Source organism: Salmo trutta, chromosome 11 (genome assembly GCF_901001165.1).
Source record: "Salmo trutta chromosome 11, fSalTru1.1, whole genome shotgun sequence".
Taxonomy (NCBI): Eukaryota; Metazoa; Chordata; class Actinopteri; order Salmoniformes; family Salmonidae; genus Salmo; species Salmo trutta.
The window spans coordinates 14,386,032-14,406,780 of NC_042967.1; the positions used below are offsets into that span (position 1 = coordinate 14,386,032).

A 20,749-nucleotide genomic window follows, 5' to 3' on the forward strand; every position below is an offset into this window, starting at 1 on the left:
TGGCGGACTAAATGAGGTTCCACACTATTTTAACATTCCTAATTGAGATGCAGCCTCGGTATGTATCAAATGCAGCAGAAAATCCTTTGTCAGCAAACAGTTGCCTGCCAACAGCTTAAAGGGTAGTAAGTCATGCCCAGTGGCTCATTACCAATGATACGGCCCTTAATACAGAGACCGTATCTTAGTTCAAAGTCACTAAGACTTTGGGCGGTGCTGGAATAGGCTCAGGCCCCAGTAATATGGGCTACAGGGCCGATCTGCTGTCTTCACTGCATTAACTCTAAGTAGTCGTGGCACTTCCTCATCTGTGAATAGAAGTTGATCGATGATTTACGTCGACAGACACACTCGTCTCATCAATATCCCAGGCTAATGTATAGCCTAGCTCAGCTGAAGCGTGTGTGTTATTGCAGGGACGAAAATAGATTCCACGGCTTCACGTTAAAAAAAACACTTAGAGGGACAGACAGGGTATAGCTAGACCTTTAGGGGCTTTTCCATGCCATCTCAACCAATCAATGTATTTCTTTTTACATCAGCAGATGTCACAATGTGCTTATACAGAAACCCAGCCTAAAGACCCAAAGAGAAACCAATGCAGATGTAGAAGCACGGTGGCTAGGAAAACCCCCCTAGAAAAGCAGGGACCTAGGAAGAAACCTAGAGAGGAACCAGGATCAGAGGGGTGGCCAGTCCTCTTCTGGCTGTGCCGGGTTAAGATAACACAGGTGTGTTATGTAAGAGATGAGAAGACACCTGAAATCCTGACATACATACTGTAGTGGCGATGTCTTAACCTTGGCTGGCAGGACAGGGGTGTTAGGAGTGACTGACAGAGGGGGTTGGCTGATGTAACAGGATGGTAGCTACTGTAACAGGCCTGGGCTCAAATAGTATTTGTTTTCTCTCGAATACCGCTAGACGGGTGGGTTTTGCACTTTTGGGACGATTCTATTACTTATGTTGCTCCAAGCAAGCTCAATCAAGTGCACCGAAAATACTTTCACGAAAACAAATAACATTGGAACCCAGGTCGGGAAGCTACTCTAGCAGAGCGTGCCCAAAGCCTATGGGGAGTCATTAAGGCCCTATGAAGCCTCCCAGAGGGTTAGTCCCAGGGGTGTCATAGTGTACAGAACACCACAGCACCATAGAACAGTACACGCTGTACACCACACCCCCTCGTTAGTTGGTGTGACCCACCCCACTCCACCACCTGTTCTGGAACCTGTTTCTATAACCAACTGATGATTTGACTCGTTCAGCTTTCCTTCGCCGTGGTTGTTGTTGTTGGAGAAATGTGTTTTTAAATAGATACTTATGAATAATGTGATATAAATGTTTTGCTAGATTTGATATGTGTTTTATTTATCTAATGGCCAAGGCAAACAGAGTAACAAATCCTGTGTAATTGTGTAAACCGGGTTTTGGCACACTGTTTACGTCAAATGTTCTCGAAACATAATTTCCCTGAAATACATTTTTTGCTCCAGACATAGATGTCTGATGGAAGCATGTCAGGATCAGCGTTGCACTTTGATGCATACTTTAATCTCCGTTAGGGAGATGGTAATAAAATGTTATGTATTCTATTTTCTACAGCTAAAAGAATGCATGTCAAGAGTACATGACAAACCTGGGACAAACATGGAGTCATCAGATAACCGGTAAGCATTGTGACATTTGAACACCCTTTAAAATGCTCGTAACTACTACTGACCATTTTTCACCTGTTCATTTAGATAGCAAAGTTCTCCAACAGAAGTAGCTAATACCGACCGTTTTCACTACTTAATCTAGATACTAAGGCAGTGTTTCCCAAACTCGGTCCCCGGGACCCCAAGAGGTGCACATTTAGATTTTTGCCCTAGCACTACACAGCTGATTGAGATAATGAACTAATTATCAGCTGTGTAGTGCTAGGGCAAAAAACAAGACGTGCACCTCTTGGGGTCCCGAGGGCCGAGTTTGAGGAACCCTGTACTAAGGTAATGTGACGCTGTTATTTAAAGAAGGATTGTTGTGTTGCTAAGGCTCTGACAGACTCCCTGAGACCTAGTCCCATTGTGTCTCAGCACCTGTCTTTATCGGGGAACATTTATTTAACAAAGTTTTTAATCTGATAAACTTGAGAGAATGCTGCTGACATTGGGGAGTTAGGGGGCGAGATAGCCTTCCTAAACTCAACTCGGCACGCTGTTCTACGGGCTCCTGGCTGGGTGGAAAACACCAGTGTCCTTGCTAGGGTGTGATCCTCACATGAGGAAAGGTGACATAACATGTCTATGTTTTCACCTCTCTTTCAGAAATGACAGTCAAAGAAAGGACCCCAGTCTTCCTCTAACTCCTTCATGGGTGAGTTGAGTGTCTCTCTCTCTCCTCTCTCTTGCTCTCCTCTCTCTTCCTCTCCTCTCTCTTCTCCCTCTCCTATCTCCTCTCTCTCTCTTCCTCTTTCACTGAAATTCCCTGCATGTACATGCTAGATCTCCTAGGCTTGCTGTGTTCACACTGCTTGCGGAAGATAGGGCCAGAGTCTGTCAGTAGCCTAGGTGATTGATGGGGAGTGTAGGGTTCTGGGGGAAGAGGAAGGGTCTGAGGGAAGAGGAAGGGTCTGAGGGAAGAGGAAGGGTCTGAGGGAAGAGGAAGGGTCTGAGGGAAGAGGAAGGGTCTGAGAGAAGAGGAGGGGTCTGAGGGAAGAGGAAGGGTCTGAGGGAAGAGGAAGGGTCTGAGAGAAGAGGAGGGGTCTGAGGGAAGAGGAAGGGTCTGAGGGAAGAGGAAGGGTCTGAGAGAAGAGGAGGGGTCTGAGGGAAGAGGAAGGGTCTGAGGGAAGAGGAAGGGTCTGAGGGAAGGGGAAGGGTCTGAGGGAAGAGGAAGGGTCTGAGGGAAGAGGAAGGGTCTGAGGGAAGAGGAAGGGTCTGAGGGAAGAGGAGGGGTCTGAGGGAAGAGGAGGGGTCTGAGGGAAGAGGAAGGGTCTGAGGGAAGAGGAAGGGTCTGAGGGAAGAGGAGGGGTCTGAGAGAAGAGGAAGGGTCTGAGAGAAGAGGAGGGGTCTGAGGGAAGAGGAGGGGTCTGAGGGAAGAGGAGGGGTCTGAGGGAACATCTAGAGTTTGTTCCTGACCAATGAACAACTGGAGCAGATAAATGAGATACTATTTTGGTCCACTCACTGCAATGTGGAACTACCACATCTCTGCTGGTGAAAATGTTACAGCCAAACATCTTCTCTTTAGGGGAAAAGCAGACATCCCTTGGAGGGATTGACAGCTAAGCAACAATGAATCACTACTATTGACACAATATGGAAAGAAGAGAAGTAGAAACCAAAACAAAGTTTGAGCTTTTCACTGAATCAAAATCACCACACAAAAAAACGACATACATCTTGATGGGAAATGCTGTGAACGTTTTACACTGCAGCTCTGTATCACTTCGAAATGTGAAGCACTGTGTAGCTATTAAAAACATCAGAAGCAGCTGTAGTTATTTAGCATAGTGACAAGGTCATAGTTTCTAAGGTGGTATACAGATGGAAACAGTCCTATGTAATCTACTGGTCCATCTGCTTTCTAGTACAGTAGGCTAATCTGTAACACTTAATGTGACTCTACAACTGAACTGTACACACACACACACACACAGTCCAGATGGGTCTTAGTGACACAATTCTCTGTCTCCACCTCCTCCACATTCACCACCTCAGAACAGGCTGTACCCACTGAGATGCAGTCTGTGCCTGGCATGGTGGCACGGCGTCCTCGGGGTAAAGGGTTATTGTGCCAACCTCTCTGCTGGTTGTTGGTGTCAGATCAGAGGTGGTGGCATGAGGGATCCCAGCACCTAGTGACATCAGAGCGTACTACTGACAGCAGGTCCAATTAGTGTACTAAGGAGAATAGTGCTCTTGATCGGTCTGCTAAGACAGAGGCTGTGTTCCCTAGGGGCGCTGGTCAACAGTAGTGAACTATGAAGGGAATTTGGGACGCAGCCAAAGGCAGATTGATGTCTTGACTAGATTTATTGTTTTTAAGCATATTTTTAACGGTATTGTTGAAGCTCAGTTTTATATTGTCTGTTTAAACTGTAACTAAAATTTACTGTTATTCAGAGACAGTTCAGTCAAAACAAAGACAGCCTTTTAGTGTTTCAGTCATTTGCACGATGGAACGCTTCTTCGTCCGTATATCGCTTGTTATCCTAGAAGCAACTCAAGTCGACGTGAAAGATGTGAGAAACATGTTCATTTGACCTGTTTGGCTTTCACACCGTCATAAAACGTTTTTTTAGGACAGAGTCTTTTACAGCCTTGGCTTTAGTGAGTGGTTGCCTCGGTCACCACACACACGTACACACACTCTGAACTGTATCAGTGTGTGGTAATCCTGAGCCTCTTTAACCTGATGACACCTAGAATGGCTTCTACAGCTCACTGTTCCAGCTTTTGTGTGTGTGTGTGTGTGTGTGTGTGTGTGTGTGTGTGTGTGTGTGTGTGTGTGTGTGTGTGTGTGTGTGTGTGTGTGTGTGTGTGTGTGTGTGTGTGTGTGTGTGTTACCACATTCTCAGCCCTGTCCCCAATACTACACACACAGTCAACGGCCAGTGGAGGTACAGGGAGTAAGGACAGGTTTAAGAGATTAAAGACTTCCACACATCAATTATGGACCACTTAAACCAGTACAGTACAGATCAATGGGACCTGGAATGTAACTGTACAAACAAGTCTTTCTTTTGGCTTTAGCTATAATGCCTACAGTACTGTACTGCTTAGTACCCTGCCGCAAAAGACATTTCAACTTTCAAAGGGATCTTATTTGGTTGGATAAAAGCTTGGACGGCATGTAAATTTGAGCACCCCCCTTCCAAAAACAAACAAACATGATGCTTACTTGGTAGAGATTCTGATTTCTTGCATCTGTATAATATTGTGAAAATCTCAGGATTGTACTAATGGATCACAAAAATGTGGGTGAAGGGGGTTATTGCTCGTTCGGTATACACACGACAAATCAGATGCACTACAGTTCTGTGTGTGTGTGTGCGTTCAAGCGTGCGTGTCACTTGTGGCTGTTTTTCAAGCCTCCTCATCCAATGTGATGCTACCCTCCCAGACGAGCCCCTTCTCTCCACCCTGTCTGTGTCTGTCATTACCACCCCAGCCTCATCCTCCTAAATCCACCATGTGTTTGTGTGTAGCCGGTCTATAAAACGCCTAACACACAGATTAACAATGGAAAGAACACCCACTGTGGGACAAATCCAAGCCCAAAGCCTGAGCACAACATTGTGGAACATTCAGATAAAAATATATTTAGTAGAACTGATGTCTTTCACTGACATTTAGAGTAAAGGAATCATACTAGCTATATTTACTCATACAATTTCTATCTGCAATGCTGAATGCTAGTACCCTGGTCTCCCTCTGCATCACTCTACCCAGGGCGACTAGTGATGATGTAATGTGATCCGTAGTTGAGTTGTGCTAGGATAAAGGATTATAGTACAGTAGGTTATGTACAGTCAGTGTGGCAGTGATATTTACAGCCAGGGTAAGTGGTCGCCGCGGTCAAGCTGTTCTCTGTCTTGTAGTGAGTCTGGGTTAATCCTGAAAGGATTGGGACTGTATAGAGATGTTTATCTTTCTGTTGTGTGTAGTATTTTCCAGAGACTTGTTGATAGAAACATTTGCTGAATATGACTACTGTGATGGTACATTAATACGTTTTTTTTTAAGTAATACAGTGTATATATATACAGTACCAGTCAAAAGTTTGGACACACGTACTCATTCAAGGGTTTTTCTTTATTTGACTATTTTCTACATTATATAATAATAGTGAAGACATCAAAACTATGAAATAACACATATGGAATCATGTAGTAACCCCAAAAAGTGTTAAACAAATAAAAATATATTTTATATTTGAGATTCTTCAAAGTAGCCACCCTTTGCCTTGATGACAACTTTGCACACTCAAGGGTGGCTACTTTGAAGAATCTCAAATATAAAATATTACACTTTTTTGGTTACTACATGATTCCATCTGTGTTATTTCATAGTTTTGATGTCTTCACTATTATTCTACAATATAGTAAAAATAAAGAACAAACCTCGAATGAGTAGGTGTGTCCAAACCGTTGACTGCTACTATAAATCATATAGTTTTTATAGTCATTCTTACAGCAATGTGATCATTAACCGCAATAAGGATGATGATTAATGTGACTGAAAAAGATTGAATCAAACCTATCATTAGCTTATCCATGTGTGAAATGCGATTTGATCACATTACTTTTCTAGTCCTTTCTCTGTATAACCTCTAATGGGGCGACGCTTGTAAAGTATTTGATTAAATTGTCCTAATTTGCATGTCAATGACCCCTTTGGTGGGATCAAGGGCGACTAGTTTCAGTGCCCGAAAGAGATCTGCATTGCAGAAATGACATCAGGTGAATTGTTGTGTAAGAAGTGTGCTTTGAAACAGTTGAAGGAAAAGAGGGCACAGAACACTTTTGACGTCTTTGACCCCAGTCCATCTCAAGGTAATCAGCTCTTTCTTCACAACTTGAGATGTAGTCAAGAGGTTTCTATTGTTTGACTTAACAGCCTGGTCATGGCCCCATATCAATCATATGAACCTAAATGAGTGGTCATTGATATGGGGTTGTTTTCCTTCTGAAGTGTTTGTTTGCTTGTGTTCTGTAACATGAAGTACTTTTGAATCTGAGAGTCACTCGCTTTTTTAGAACTAGGGTTAGATTACTTTTGAGGGTGTCCTGTTTTACACAGTGTGTGTGTGTGTGTTCCAGCTACATGCATGTTCGCAAAACACACACACACACACACACACAGTGTGGCCGCAATTCACTTTCCCAGTAAACAATGACAGTGTGCTCCTTGACTGAAGGGTAGGAAAGGAGAGATTAACAGCGAAAAGGAAGGACATTTTGAGATTCAGATTCAGAGTGTTTAAATGTCCGTTGTTACATGGTCCCCAACGTCGGATAGCTGGGTGTCTGGGACAAATTCCAACTATCAGCCACATCAAAGCTATTTGCCAGTCAACAGCTGACAGCACTTGATAACTCCCTATCATTGGCATTACAGTAACGTTCACCTTTCACCCCCCCCTCCCTCCCCCCTCCCCCAGTTACACAACACCCTCAATGGCAGTTCCTTTTATAGGTGGCATCTATGAGGCTGGGGCAGTTTTAATCCCTGATCTGTTCCTAAAATAACTCTGTCCCACGCCTAGGCAGAGGCTAGAGGGGAAGTGAGGGGAAGCTAGCCCCCCCCACCCCACCCCCCCTCGGTTTAGCACAAAGTCCTGTCTGTTTTGGACGCACGCCCTGCCTGCATGACCCACCATCTGAATTCACTTTCGGTAATGGTGAGGGATTGTTAACGTTTTGCTAGGCTGGCATCTGATAGGATGTTTGAGTGCTATGGTCAAAAAAGCTTCCATTTGGTTGTGCATTGAAAAGGGCTAAGAATGGGGGAGATATTGAAAGAGTAGACGTACAACGACAGAGATAATGGTATTTGCAGATAAGGGGAAGGTGAAGAGGGTAGAAAATGATTGGGAGAGGGGGGGGGATTCGGAAGAGGGAAAGAAAAACGATGGGGAAAGAGAGCACAGGAGAGGAGGAAAGGCGAGAGTGGTAGCCAAAAGAGGAAGAGAGAACTCCTCCATGCTCCAAGGCAAGGATGTCTTTCTGCAGCAGAAGAGAGGGAAAAAAATCTCAGCCTGTGTGCTGGCGTCTGGCGAATAATCTGCTTGCTTTTCTTTGCCATACCTCCTTCTTTTCCTCCTCCTTCCTTTCCTCCTCCCTTTCTCCCCCTCCCTTCTGCTCTGGCTACTGTGAGACAAATCACTCCAAAGGATCAGTGCATATGCACACACAGAGAGAGAGAGAGGAAGGGGTGGGAACCCAGAGAGAAAAGAGGAGGGGCATGAAACCTCATACACACACACACACACAGACAGACACGCCCAGTGGACCAATCAGGAGTGTTGTCACCCCCCCTGCAAGGGCTGTGGTAGGCTGGGCCAGGCAGAGGCAGCATATGGCTGAACTTAAGGAGCATGCTCACTCCCAGCCCTTGTTGTTTTTTGTCTCTCCATGGTTGTGCAGACACGACTCAGTAGTATGAAGATCCAGGAGCTGCCTAGTAGCTGTGAAACGGCCGACAGGAGGGGGGTCATCGGCCGGAGTTCGGACCAGGAATGTGGCGAGGACGTACCCCGCTTGGACCTGTCGGCTCTGACCGACGATAACAACTGGGGAGGTAAATCTTGAGTCCAATCCCCCCCTCCAGCCTTTCTTCCCCTCTTCCACACACTCCCTCAGTCCTTCCCTTCCTTCTAGGCAGCACATGGGTGTCTGGGTGGCAGCTGCAGCCCTCCTGCTCCCTCTCCTGCTCCCTCTCCTCCTCCTCTTGTTGTGGTGGCTCCTTTTGCGTCTTCAAGAAGATTTATGGACTCAGATGCTCTTAAAGTCTCTCGGCTTCTATATCTGGAGAAGCTGCACCATTACTGAAGGCGTTGTGCTTGTGTACACAGCTTGGCGCAGCATATTGCATTTAGATAGCAGGTCTTTTTATTGCCTTTTTGACAAATGTAGCTCCTGTTTCATCAGACCACATGGAGTTTTTTGGTTTACAAGTGATGGGAACAGCATAGAATATTGTGTTGTCGTGCTGCTACCATGAGTTATTGAAGAGTGAAAGAGTGAGTATTTACGGTTTGCACATGCTGCTGGCATGTTTCGCCTTTTGGTTGGCAGTTATTGGGCAGTTTGTGGGTTGTGAATAGCTTCCAGATTGCTTACGACAATCATTAAAGGGGAAGATTACAGGTGAAAAATACTGTACTGTTTAAGGTGCGTTGAGGTTTTATCTTTTCTTAAAGGGATTGACATTGATCTTGTTTGATATGGTCGGGATGTATTGTCTTCCCATTGATATTGCAAACGCTCCTGGCATTTCATTTTTTTAAGTGCGTGTGTGTGTGTGTGTGTGTGTGTGTGTGTGCCTGCATGATTAGATTAACCCTAGGAACAATAAGTATGTGTGTGTTCATTAAGGTTGGATTTCAACTCTGCACATGGCATTGGATGTAAGCAATGAAGTGTGTCTATTTGTTTATTCATGCCAAGGTATCGAATCTCATTGATCATGCATAGTTTATACAGAAATAGACAGAGGTATTCTATTATTCATTAGTCTATCATGGGCATGTCTGCTTATTATTTTTTAGAGAGAAAGAAATGTAAGTCAAAAAGGACCTTGGAGAGATTTTCGCAGCCATTCAAAATGTTCAATATGTTTGTTAAATAACTGCAATACAGCGGATTTTGGGGATTAAACCATGTCAGAAAAGAGTTTGATATTAGAAAATAACTATTTTAGTTTCTCTGTAAGCTTTTAATCCATGGTGCAACAATTATTAGCAGCATGTTGTTGAGTGGGATTGGAGTATCAGGAAGGAAAGGCTGTTAGATGCTGCACAACTTGTCTGATTATTTTTGTGAGAGATTGCGAAAGAAAGGTCGGAGGTGGGTGGAGTTTGAAAAAGTGTGTTTTTGTACACTAGTGAGACTGAATGCAGAGTTGTTAGATTGCTTAGGTTTGTTTGCACAGGGCAAGTTACCTGAAAGACAAGTCCACTTGCAGTTTCAGACTTGAAGGGACTTGCATGGGCACCATTTTTTATAGTAACTTGAATATTGGATAATAAATAATTTCCTGCGTGGTTGCTCGGTGCAGGCAGCGGTCATGCCCAACCCAAACTGCCTAACCCCAATGGAAATAGGTAACACCTTAAGGAAAATATTGTTGAAACATTTCCTTTAGATTCAGTATTTCTTCCAACTCAAACAGCACTGTTTGTCTTGAAATGTGTCTCTAGTACAGTACAGTACCAACGGAGAAAAAAACACTCACAGACACCCTCTAGTGGTAGGGCTTAAGACATGTTTGTCCAATTCAGCTTTCAGCTAAGGAGTACTGTGTAAGCCTGGTGCTTAGTCCTTGTTCGCTCCAAAGTGAGTGTGATAGACAGATAAATATTCAGGTAGTGTCTGTCTGCATAGAAATGCTATCTTATGCAGTCAGTCAGGGCTGCAGCCAATGTGAGTTTGGTTTTGGCAGTGCAGGCAGCGTGTGTGTGTGTGTCTGTGTGTGTGTGTGTGTGTGTGTGTGTGTGTGTACACACACGCACATAGAGTGTTTTCTGGAGAAAGAGTGAGAGGTATCACCAGGTGTTGTTCTCTCACAGCCAGGAATGGAGGGATGAGGAGAGGTGAGGGAGGACAAAAACAGGCTTTGTTCAGTTTTGAAGTCACATTCCACGTGTTACCTGGCACAAAAGAATCCCATGCTACAGGAGGTACCTTCTTAAAAGGCTTTAGACTCCTCTGAGCTACTGAGAGTTACAACTCTCAGTTCCCATATCACAAGAAGCATTTCTCCTAGATGCAGGCAAGGCAATCGGAACGCTTGGATCTTTTGAAGCCAGAGGAAGAGCAAGGCTAGCCAGAGCTTGGGTTTTGAGTGTTTGATTAAACAGCAGTGAACTTGAGTGATGTTCGGGGTCTTTTTGTCTGGCAGTAGGTCCTTTCTCTCCCCTTTAAATATAGAGCCATGAGACTACGAGCGTTTTTGTTATGCGTAAGGTATCTGTAAGTACCTGTGTCCTGTAGAGGGGGTAAGCAGGAAAACAGATGAGGTTGTTGCAATAGGAATGGATGAGGTAGTGATGGTTGGGACGGTGGATGGTACAGTGGCATGAGACCTTTTACCCAGTGCAGCCTGTGCCAACTACAGTCATGGTGAGCAGATATTTGCTGTGTGCCAGCTCTACCCACATAGATCTAGTTTGAGTAGAAGACTTGTCTACTACTGTGAAATGTCTCTGTCATTGGGAATGATGCACTATGATTCTCATTTCACCTTTCGCATGCAACAGGGTGACCGGGCTGGATCTTATCTTCTTTCCCTCCCTCCATCTCGTCTGTTCTTATCACCATATTTTTCTCTTTTCCTCCTTCCCTCCCTGCCACTATCCCATCTCTTCTCTGTCCTCCAGATTCCCCATTCTTTAGCGCCCCTTTCCTTGATTTCAAAAGTGTTTTCCAGTCGAGTTATTATGAGGGTAAGTGGCATTCTGGCTGGCATTGGAACCAGGACTTGTCTTGCCTTGATACAAATAACCCATTAGAGACAGAACAGAGAGGAAAAGGCCAAATACCTGTTGCATGACCTTTTACTACTGCATGGCAACATCGGCAACATCACTACAGTGTATGGCAACATCATTAAACGGTGATTGGGCATATTCTGCTCCCAACCAATCACATCCCAACCTTTAGGGGCATGACAGCATGGCATACCTCAACTACAATGGGCTGGATGCTGTGCTGGTTGATTTAAAGACCTCATTTGAAATGCCATGGTGAATGCCCTATTGGCTGCTTGGCTGTGTAAGCTGATATAATAGGTTAAAACACGTTGAATTGTTTGAGAGGTTGACCTGTTTGAGAGGTTGACCTGCTTCTCACTGTCATCTAGTAAACCCGTACGTAGCAGTGTTGATTGGATACATTGTGTGAGGCAACCTTCTGCCTAGGGAGACTAGGCTACTGCTCCGCGCCTCCCGCGCCCCAGGCAGTCCCTACATGCCTTGAAAGACCGTGTAAAACCGCACGTAGTCCTATAGTAGCATACCGCGCAGACACTAAGTACCTTCCAAGCCAGCACCTCCATGACCCGAGCCATACGTCATAGCCTAAATCTCAGTTATGTAATTTGTGTTTATGAATTATTATCGGGGTGACAGTTGTCCTTTTTTTGTAAACAAACTCAGATCGTTGGTCAGTATTAGACAGCTACTGGTATGTAGTTACAAGATCTAAGGAAAACCTAGTACTTACTATTATAAAAAATGCATTTTACAAGTCGAGTTAGCTATGAACGTTACAGCAGTAAAATGTAATAATAATTTAGTCACAACTATACGGCGGTATATGTATAGCGCCTTTATCTGCTTTATCACTTGCAGTGCAAACACTCGTCTGGAAAATTCGCAATCAAAAAATTGCAATTGTAAACTCAACATCTAACATCTAAGACGGAAAAAAAGTATAGTAGACAGCTAACGTTAACTGGCTTTCGTGATTCTTATCTACCGTCTACAGTCCAGCATGCACTACTAGTCGTGCTGAGTGAGGAGTCAATGGGTGCCTTCGTAAATTCCCTCTGGCAATCTACTCCGATTTCAGAGCACTCTCGTCTGAGTTTGCCAGAGCGCAGAATAACTGATGAATTTATGAACGCTCAACACTCGTTGAATATGGCTGGTATCAGTAAACGTCGTCAAAAAAATTCGTAATTAAATTGTTGCCAGCAGTACAGTTAGTCACCAACGCTCGGGAAAACATGAATTCAGCCTAACCAGCTCTGCTAGGGCGAAAAAAATATCAGAATGAGGTGTTCTCTCATTTATGTCTGGAAGTAACTAGCAAGCTAGCTAACTTTAGCCAGTTAGCGTGAGTGCTTGACAGCCGTTGTGAGGTTAGAACGCTCCGATTAATCCTACTCCTCCGTCGGCGTCCAGTGTGCGCTCTGAACGCTACGATTAATCCTACTCCTCCGTCAGCGTCCAGTGTGCGCTCTGAACGCTACGATTAATCCTACTCCTCCGTCAGCGTCCAGTGTGCGCTCTGAACGCTACGATTAATCCTACTCCTCCGTCAGCGTCCAGTGTGCCCTCTGAACGCTACGAGAGCCGAAACGCTCGGAATTTACGAACGTCCAGAGCACACTACGAGCATTCTGGCACTTTACAGTGAATTTACGAACGCACCCTGTATACCCTGTAACACGGTCCATACCAAGTGTTAGGCTACACACTATAGGAACATATTATCAATCCCTTAGTGAATGAAATTCGCACACAATTCCTTTAATTCAGAAACTCAAGAAGGCAACATGAAAGCAACTTTGTTACAGACCTGGTGTTATCAAATATGTGCTGCTGCGCGTCATCAGCTGTAGCAAAGACGGACCGACAACCAGGAGCCAATATTCACCGTTACATGCATTTGTCAGCTAAAGATGCCACTACTTTTATTCTGTATAACTCAACTCGTTTATAATATTGGGACATACAGTAGATATTTGTATTGTTGGTGTGTTGCTGTAGTCGGATGGATCAGAGGAACGGATAGGGTTTTCACTAATTACCACAAAGTCCAAATCGGCTACAGTGGTAACTAGTGACGACCAGCAGATAGGCCTATGTGCGCGAGAGAATATCAACAATATGCGTCAAAATTACCCGGGGAAATTCGACCTGCAATTTGTAAACAGTTGTAGGACTACTATTGGTAAAAACGTCATTTTGGTCACTTTGAAGTGACACAAATGGCAAATTAAGCTTTTATCTATCCATTTCGAGATATGTTAAACCAACAACAAAAAAATGTTTTTTTATTTGGAAATTCGAACCCAAATCACTTCCCATATGAGCCCCAATCCGCCCCCCTTCTTAGAAAAATAAGCATGTGCACGTGTGTGTGCATGTGTTCAAAGAGTGATTCCTGAATTCTGATGCTTCTAAATGTTTACATTGGTGATATGGAAACCTGACGTTGTTATTGCTCTCACCTTCCCTTCTGGCTATGTTACCTCTCCAGTGTGCAGTGTAGTCTACATGGTCTCCGTTTTCCTGTGGTACAATACCGTGGTTTCTCACGTCCACACAAACGCACGTGCAGGCGGCTACATACACAGTCAGTAAAACAATCCTTGGCTGAGTGTTGTATTTACAATGCTGTTGTGTGGTGGTGGCTTAGGCTATCTGAAGTGAAGCCTTCCCTCCTCTCCTAGCAACAACAGCCTGTGTGCTCCACTGATCTGTGATACAGTACAAGTCCTGCTGTGGGTACAATGCCGTGGTCTTTCTCTCTCACACTCACATACAGTCCAACAATATTCTTCCTATGCCAGTCACTCTCCGTATAGCCTGGTCCCACATCTGCTTGCGCTGTCTTGCAAATTGATGACAACGGCCATAGGAATTGTGAAGACATCACAAACCGATATGGGACAAGGCTAACTCTGGAGTCAAAGCCGTTCCATTCCTCTACCAGGGAGGCCATGGCTCCTGCATTATCCCAACCAGAGGCATCAAAGAGCAGTCCAATTTATTTATAGCTTGGGATTAGGATTGTCAGAGACATCTGCATGGTTATTTTCACCACAGTGTAATTATTGGCTTGTCGGAGTGGACTCTGGATGGGGTAGAACTGAGGCCAGGGGCTGGGGAAACCAGACGAATGGGTCTGTAAGCCATTAGTTAGTGGTGAAAGTTTTAGTGAACAGCTTCATCATGCAATGCCGCAGTGACCTTTAGGGCGCTCAGATGTGGGTGCCAAGAAGGTGTTGCCAAGGTGACGAGTGACCGCCGTGTTTAGACTTAAAGTGGGGGTTGATTCATTTGGAGCCAATCAGTTGGATTCCTGCTGCTTACTGCTTGCCGCGTCCCTTGAGACGCCAATCAGATAGGCAAGCCGTTATTTTGCTGTGTTCTACTTAGACTACACTTTGTCTATGTTTAGTGGTGTTTGTGGTTCAGATGTTGCAGCCAAGCAGGGCCCATGTTGAGCTCTAGCTGTTTGAGAGAGTGATAAGTCAGTGTTTGTCGACTGCTGGTAGAGCCTGCCAAGTTCCACAGGTCAGTCCCTCATCCCTGCCCACCATGATGTGTGTGTGCAGTTTTGTCACTTGCCTTTTTTTAAAATTGAATCACCTTTTGGATTACAAAGCCTTGGGATATCAACATGTGCAGAGTGCAGTATGTTTTGGAGCGGTCCATGGTAGTCTAACCCACTTTTAGTGTGTGTGTTTTGATGGAGGTTCTGTCATTATCCAACTTTAATTTACATTTTTACCTTTTATTTAACTAGGCAAGTCAGTTAAGAACAAATTCTTATTTTCAATGACAGCCTAGGAATAGTGGGTTAACTGCCTTGTTCAGGGGCAGAACGACAGATTTTTACCTTGTCAGCTCGGGGATTTGATCTAGTCCAACGCTCTAACCACCTGCCGCCCCTAACCTGTGTTATTTTCTGTGTGTTCCACAGAGCCAGTCCCGGCCTACTCGTCGTGGCAACGGGAGAGCATGGACAGCGAGGAGGCGTGCATTTCGCCCCAAGTGGGGGGCCGCCTGATTCGCCAGCTGATTGAAGAGGACAGCGACCCCATGCTGTCCCCCCGTTTCCACGCCTACGGTCATTGTCAGCAGTACATAGATGACACCGAGGTGCCACCCTCGCCGCCCAATGCACACTCCTTTGCCAGGTGAGGAACCGACATGGACTTACAGTACTGCTGACTTTGGGGACTAGTAGTGTGTGTGTAGGTTTGTTTGTGTGACTGAGTTTGTGTGACTGTTTTTGTGTGTTTTATGAATTATTATCGGGGTGACAGTTGTCCTTTTTTTGTAAACAAACTCAGATCGTTCGTCAGTATTAGACAGCTACTGGTATGTAGTTACAATATCTAAGGAAAACCTAGTACTTACTATTATAAAAAATGGCATTTTGCAAGTCGAGTTAGCTATGAACGTTACAGCAGTAAAATGTAATTATAATTTACAGTCACAACTATACTGAGGTATATGTATAGCGCCTTTATCTGCTTTATCACTTGCAGTGCAAACACTCGTCTGGAAAATTCGCTATCAAAAAGTTGCAATTGTAAACTCAACATCTAAGACGAAAATAATTATAGTAGACAGCTAACGTTAACTGGCTTTCGTGATTCTTATCTTACCGTTTTATTTACAAAATATGGGAGTCACAATGTGTGATTAGATGTGTGTTCATGGACGTGTGTTTTTACAATGGGTGGCCATCAGATTGTGTGTTTAGAGTGAAGGCGTGTGCATACGTCCAACGTGACTCTGTGTCCATAGCAACAGGCAGTCCTTCTATTTCTATGGCTGTGTCTCTATCCTGCAGTCGGAGGAGGAGTTCCTCTCTGGGCTCCTGCGGTGACGACGACCAGCAGGAGCTGACCTCAGCCCAGCTCTCCAAGAAGATCCACGGTCTCAAGAGGAAGATCCACAAGTACGAGGAGAAGTTTGAGGAGGAGCGCAAATACAGGGTAAATAGTAGCCCCTCTGTAGCTGAAACATTGGACAGCAAGGAAAAATGAGTGAGCAACTTTCTGATTGATTTCTAATGTAGCTACAGTATATCAGAGAAAGCAGGGCAGCACAACGAGCTTATTAGGCATTCAAAGAAATGCACAGAAATATAAAATGCCATTTATAAGACACGACTGGCTTCCTTCAAAGTAAATACGATTAGAGAGTTCATAATGAGACTCAGCTGATGGGAGGCGTGTCAGGAATGGGGTCAATTGAAAAAGTCAAGATGTTGTGGGAAGACGTCAGACTACCCACTGCTGCTGTTTGTGGATTAAGAGAAATCATGTTGTTCTTTACAGCCCTCACACAGTGACAAGGCTGACAACCCAGAGGTCCTGAAGTGGATGAATGAACTGGCCAAGCTCCGCAAAGACCTGAAAGAGCACAAGCTCCACAAGTCTGAGGAGGACCTCCCTCCGCTGACCCGCCAGCGCAGCAACACCCTGCCCAAGAGCTTTGGCTCCCAGCTGGAGAAGAAGCCCCAACAGGAGAAGGCGCCCAAGCCCCCGGTAGAGAACACACTGGAGGGCGTCCAGAACAAGCTGCAGGAGAAAAGGGACGAGGTGGGGCGGCCCGAGGACGTCAAGGTGAGATAGGAGCCGCCTAGCCGCTTATTGTACATGCCTGACCACTGTTAATAGCTAAATGCTAATGGTTAACGTCTAAAGGCTAACAGTGTCTTCCTCCTCTGATAGGATATGACCCGGGAGCAGATTGGCGCTGAGAAGGTGGCCTTACAGAAGGCTCTCCTGTACTACGAAGGCATCCACGGTAGACCGGTGAGTGTCTTGTCCACTGTCCCTTTCCTGCCCCCCCCAAAACTATTTCATAGAGCCTTCTAGATAGCCCACCCACTGCCTGAACAGTAACTGATAGCTAAAAAAAAAATCCAACAAATGCATTAAATCAGTCTACAGAGAGTGGAAAACCTGACCTAGATCACAACTGAATAGTGAATAATGTCTTGAACCAGGCTGTTTATGTGTGTGTAGAGTGCAGAATGTGTGCACACAGATGTGTGCTTTGAACTATGCAATATTTTCATGCAACCTAGATACAACGTTGGCTGCATTTACACAGGCAGCCATATTCTGATTTTCTTTCCACTAATTGGTCTTTTGACCAATTTACATCAGATCTTTTTACAGCAGATCTTTTTCAGAGCTGATCTGGTTGGTCAAAAGATCAATTAATGAAAAAAATATTAGAATATGTCTGCTGGTATAAATGCAGCCATAGAGACCCAGATACAACAATACATTATTAAAAGGATGAAATACCAATGAAAACATGACCTTCTTCACTGCAATATATTGTTATTGGCAGGCCAAACGTCTTTAGACGGCTGTAACGAGTATTGTCCTCTCAGCGATGACAATGGCTAAAGGACAAAAAGCCAGCTAACGTCATAATTTAACTGTTAAGGAAGGGACATGGAATCCGTTTTTGATTGGACTAATTGCAAGGGCTAATCCTTGTTAAGGTTGTTTATCAGAAAGTGGAAAGGTGTCCCTTCTGACACCCATAGCCTTCCCTGTGTGACTTTCTATCCTAGTTTATGGCCAGTTGTCCTCTGAGGTACTAAAGAAAACATTGGATTTGAATTGATGGGGATGGAATCTATGATACCTTGCATGTTGTTGTGTGTCAGCCCTAGCTAGCAGAGTGCTATTGTAGTGCCCCAGGGGAGTGCTAATGCTAGCTAGCTAGCGGTGTGCTATTGTAGCGCCACAGGGAAGTGCTAATGCTAGGTAGCTAACGGTGTGCTATTGCTAACAATGTGCCTTTCCCTTTTCTCTCTGCCTCTTCTCTAGGTTACCAAGACTGAGAGACAGATCATGAAGCCCCTGTATGACAGATACCGCCTGGTCAAACAGATCCTCTGCCGAGCTTCCACCATCCCCGTCATTGTAAGTATAGCTAGCTCTCTTTGCTCTCTCCCTTCATTTTCTCCACAGCAGAGTTGTTCCTGGGTTTCTCTTTGAGGAGCTGGTGGTAAAGGTCACCACGTAGCATTGGCTGAAGATCAAGCTCCTTTACGTGGGCACTTAATCCTAACAATGCTAATGTTAGCATTAGGCCAGTGTCCATAGTCGGGACTCTGTGTAGTGGCTAGCCGTAGCGCTAGGTTAGCTTCAAGGCCAATGCCCTAAGCCTAAACTCGGTTTAAGCGGCTCAGTGGATCCACAGGTTCTTAACAGAGCTCAAAGGTGACAACCTGGGGCCACAGCAACTCAGCTGGCCACAGGGAACTACGAACACATACACACGCAGACTCTCCCTCTAGACCTGAAAGATGGGTACGGAGGGGCAGGAAACACTGTTCAAGAGTTCAGATTCTCATCAGACATAGGGATTCGCTGAGGCTGGATTCAAACCAGAAGGGGATAAAAATATATATATATATAATCTCACAATAACCTCTAACAACCAATACATTAAAGATTATTAGAATATATTTTTCCATTGTAATACATTTCATCTCCATATGGTTTATGTAACAGGTACACAAGAGAACATTTTCATGTTTTGTCCCAGTTTTCCCCTTCAATTTCTTTTGTAAACACTTTGATTACGCAATATGTAATCTGTGTTATGAACCTAATGTACTGTACAGAACACACTTTATATAATACATTTAATCCTCATTATATAAATTGGAGACCTAGCAAACGTTTATGTACGGTAGATGTACTGTACATGGTGGCATATAGGGTTATGTCAACTGCTGAATTCATTGTGTTAAAGAGCTGACTTGTCATACCCTTATCTGTTTGATGTAAGAACCTGTTACACAGCCTGCCTTTCAGAGGCTTAAAATCACACGAGAGCCTAGTGCTGTTTTCACTGAAGAAGCCTATTGTGGTCGTGACAAGGTCCCACAAACAAGAGCAGGTCATTTTGATCCTAGTACTTGGTACAGGTTCCAAAAGAAGCATGGTAGTGTTCAGCAGAAAATCCTACAGTGACAAACCTGGTCCAGGATCAGTTTGTAGTGGATGCTATTCAGTCAGTTTCTCTATGTGGTCTGTAGTCAGAGCTGAACTGGGGTCAGTTCTCGAGTGGTAACCCGTCCTTGTTAACCCTCAGGCCTCCCCCTCCAGCAAACGCAGAGGTCCTCTACTTCAGCCCATTATCGAGGGCGAAGCCGCGCTCTTCTTTGACGACATCAAGGTGAAGACACACTGCTGCTCGTGCTCGACTAATCAGTGATCAGAACGCAACTCCCTCGCATCCTCCAATCCCCTACTCCCTCACCTCTCAACCAAACCTGATTGCAGCCTGTGGATTGGGTGGCCGCCCATAGCACTCGTGGGGGGCGGTTTTGATTCAATATCAACTTGGTTTTTGATGCTTAGATTGATTGCTTTGGGATCAACTTGATAGTGTGTGAGAAGGACTAACAAGGCGACTTGCCTGTGCATGGTGTGTGTCAATGTGTGTGTACACCAAAAATAAATCGGATAATCAAATAATCCAATCAAGCAAAAACAGGGAGATGGTCAAATCAACTCTGGTCTTGAGATGCTCATCACGTGTGTGCTGCTATTTGTGGATGTATTAGAATAGTTTTGATTGAGACCGTCTAAAAGAAATTCAAAGTGGAAAAATTAACAATAGACATGTATTAACCTCATCAAACTGGCCTGTGTCTGAAAAATGACTGAATAAATGTGTCTTTGTGCTCTGATTCCAGTAACATTAGATTCACAATACTTGATTCTCTTGCATTAACCTAGCTCTTGACCCTGGGGGTCCCTTGACAGCCCCATGGCACTACGATCAGTTCACCCCAGCATCGCTCAACCTTTCCCCCCTTAACCCTCCACTGACTTCCCCCTTCGCTGGTTTTGTCCCCATAGGAAGAGGAGGATGGCTCTGAGGATGACTCTGAGTCCAACAACAAGCCCCAGTGCCTGATCACAGGGACAGTGCGTCCAGACTTCAGTATGCTGGGCTTCCTGGACCAGCTGGAGGAGGAGACGGACGGCTTCATCTCGCCCGTCGACGAGCTCTCGCCCTCCAAGAACACCACCGACATGCGTCTGTCCAACCTGCATTCGGCCACCATGTAAGCACCCAAACCGACACTGACCTCTTTTTAATTGCCCCCGAGGGGATAAATTAAGTTGAATTGAATTAAATATAATTGACCTATATCTAAAGAATCTGGATGGGTGAATAACAAGGACATTGTAGTTTAGATTGTAGAATTAAAGTACTGCTATCCTTAGTAGTCTCATGTTATTGTTGATGTCTTATCAATTAAAGTTAGCTGTGGTATTTCATGTGTTTAGAAGAACGTTCACTTCTTAAACAACTAAGATGGAAACAACTTGAAGGACTTTAAAAGCCTTTTAGAGTCAAAACAACCTTTGAGGTTCAGATGCCTAAAGCTGTGTTTGTCTCCCCCCCCCACACACAGGCCGGAACTAGTGGAGCAGCTACAAGAGGCCCGGGAGGAAAAAAAGAGAATCCGCAAGAACCTAAGAGAGTTTGAAGATCAATTCTTCAGGCAAAACGGCAGGTAAGATGA

General features: G+C 44.7%; 1 protein-coding gene across 2 annotated transcripts in view; it reads left to right on the forward strand.

Moving 5' to 3' along the window:
- The window catches only part of LOC115202259 (protein FAM13A), a 78,932-nt gene that overhangs the window by 56,075 nt on the left and 2,108 nt on the right, over window positions 1-20,749 (forward strand). Inside the window, exons 13-23 of one of the 2 annotated variants that reach the window (XM_029766279.1) lie at window positions 1,606-1,670; window positions 2,310-2,358; window positions 8,132-8,285; window positions 15,143-15,359; window positions 16,022-16,166; window positions 16,512-16,799; window positions 16,908-16,991; window positions 18,027-18,122; window positions 19,303-19,386; window positions 20,076-20,284; window positions 20,639-20,740. In XM_029766279.1, the coding sequence (XP_029622139.1) occupies window positions 1,606-1,670; window positions 2,310-2,358; window positions 8,132-8,285; window positions 15,143-15,359; window positions 16,022-16,166; window positions 16,512-16,799; window positions 16,908-16,991; window positions 18,027-18,122; window positions 19,303-19,386; window positions 20,076-20,284; window positions 20,639-20,740 (1,493 nt within the window). The remainder of the gene's footprint in view (window positions 1-1,605; window positions 1,671-2,309; window positions 2,359-8,131; window positions 8,286-15,142; window positions 15,360-16,021; window positions 16,167-16,511; window positions 16,800-16,907; window positions 16,992-18,026; window positions 18,123-19,302; window positions 19,387-20,075; window positions 20,285-20,638; window positions 20,741-20,749) is intronic. The other variant, XM_029766280.1, reaches the window with a different exon arrangement.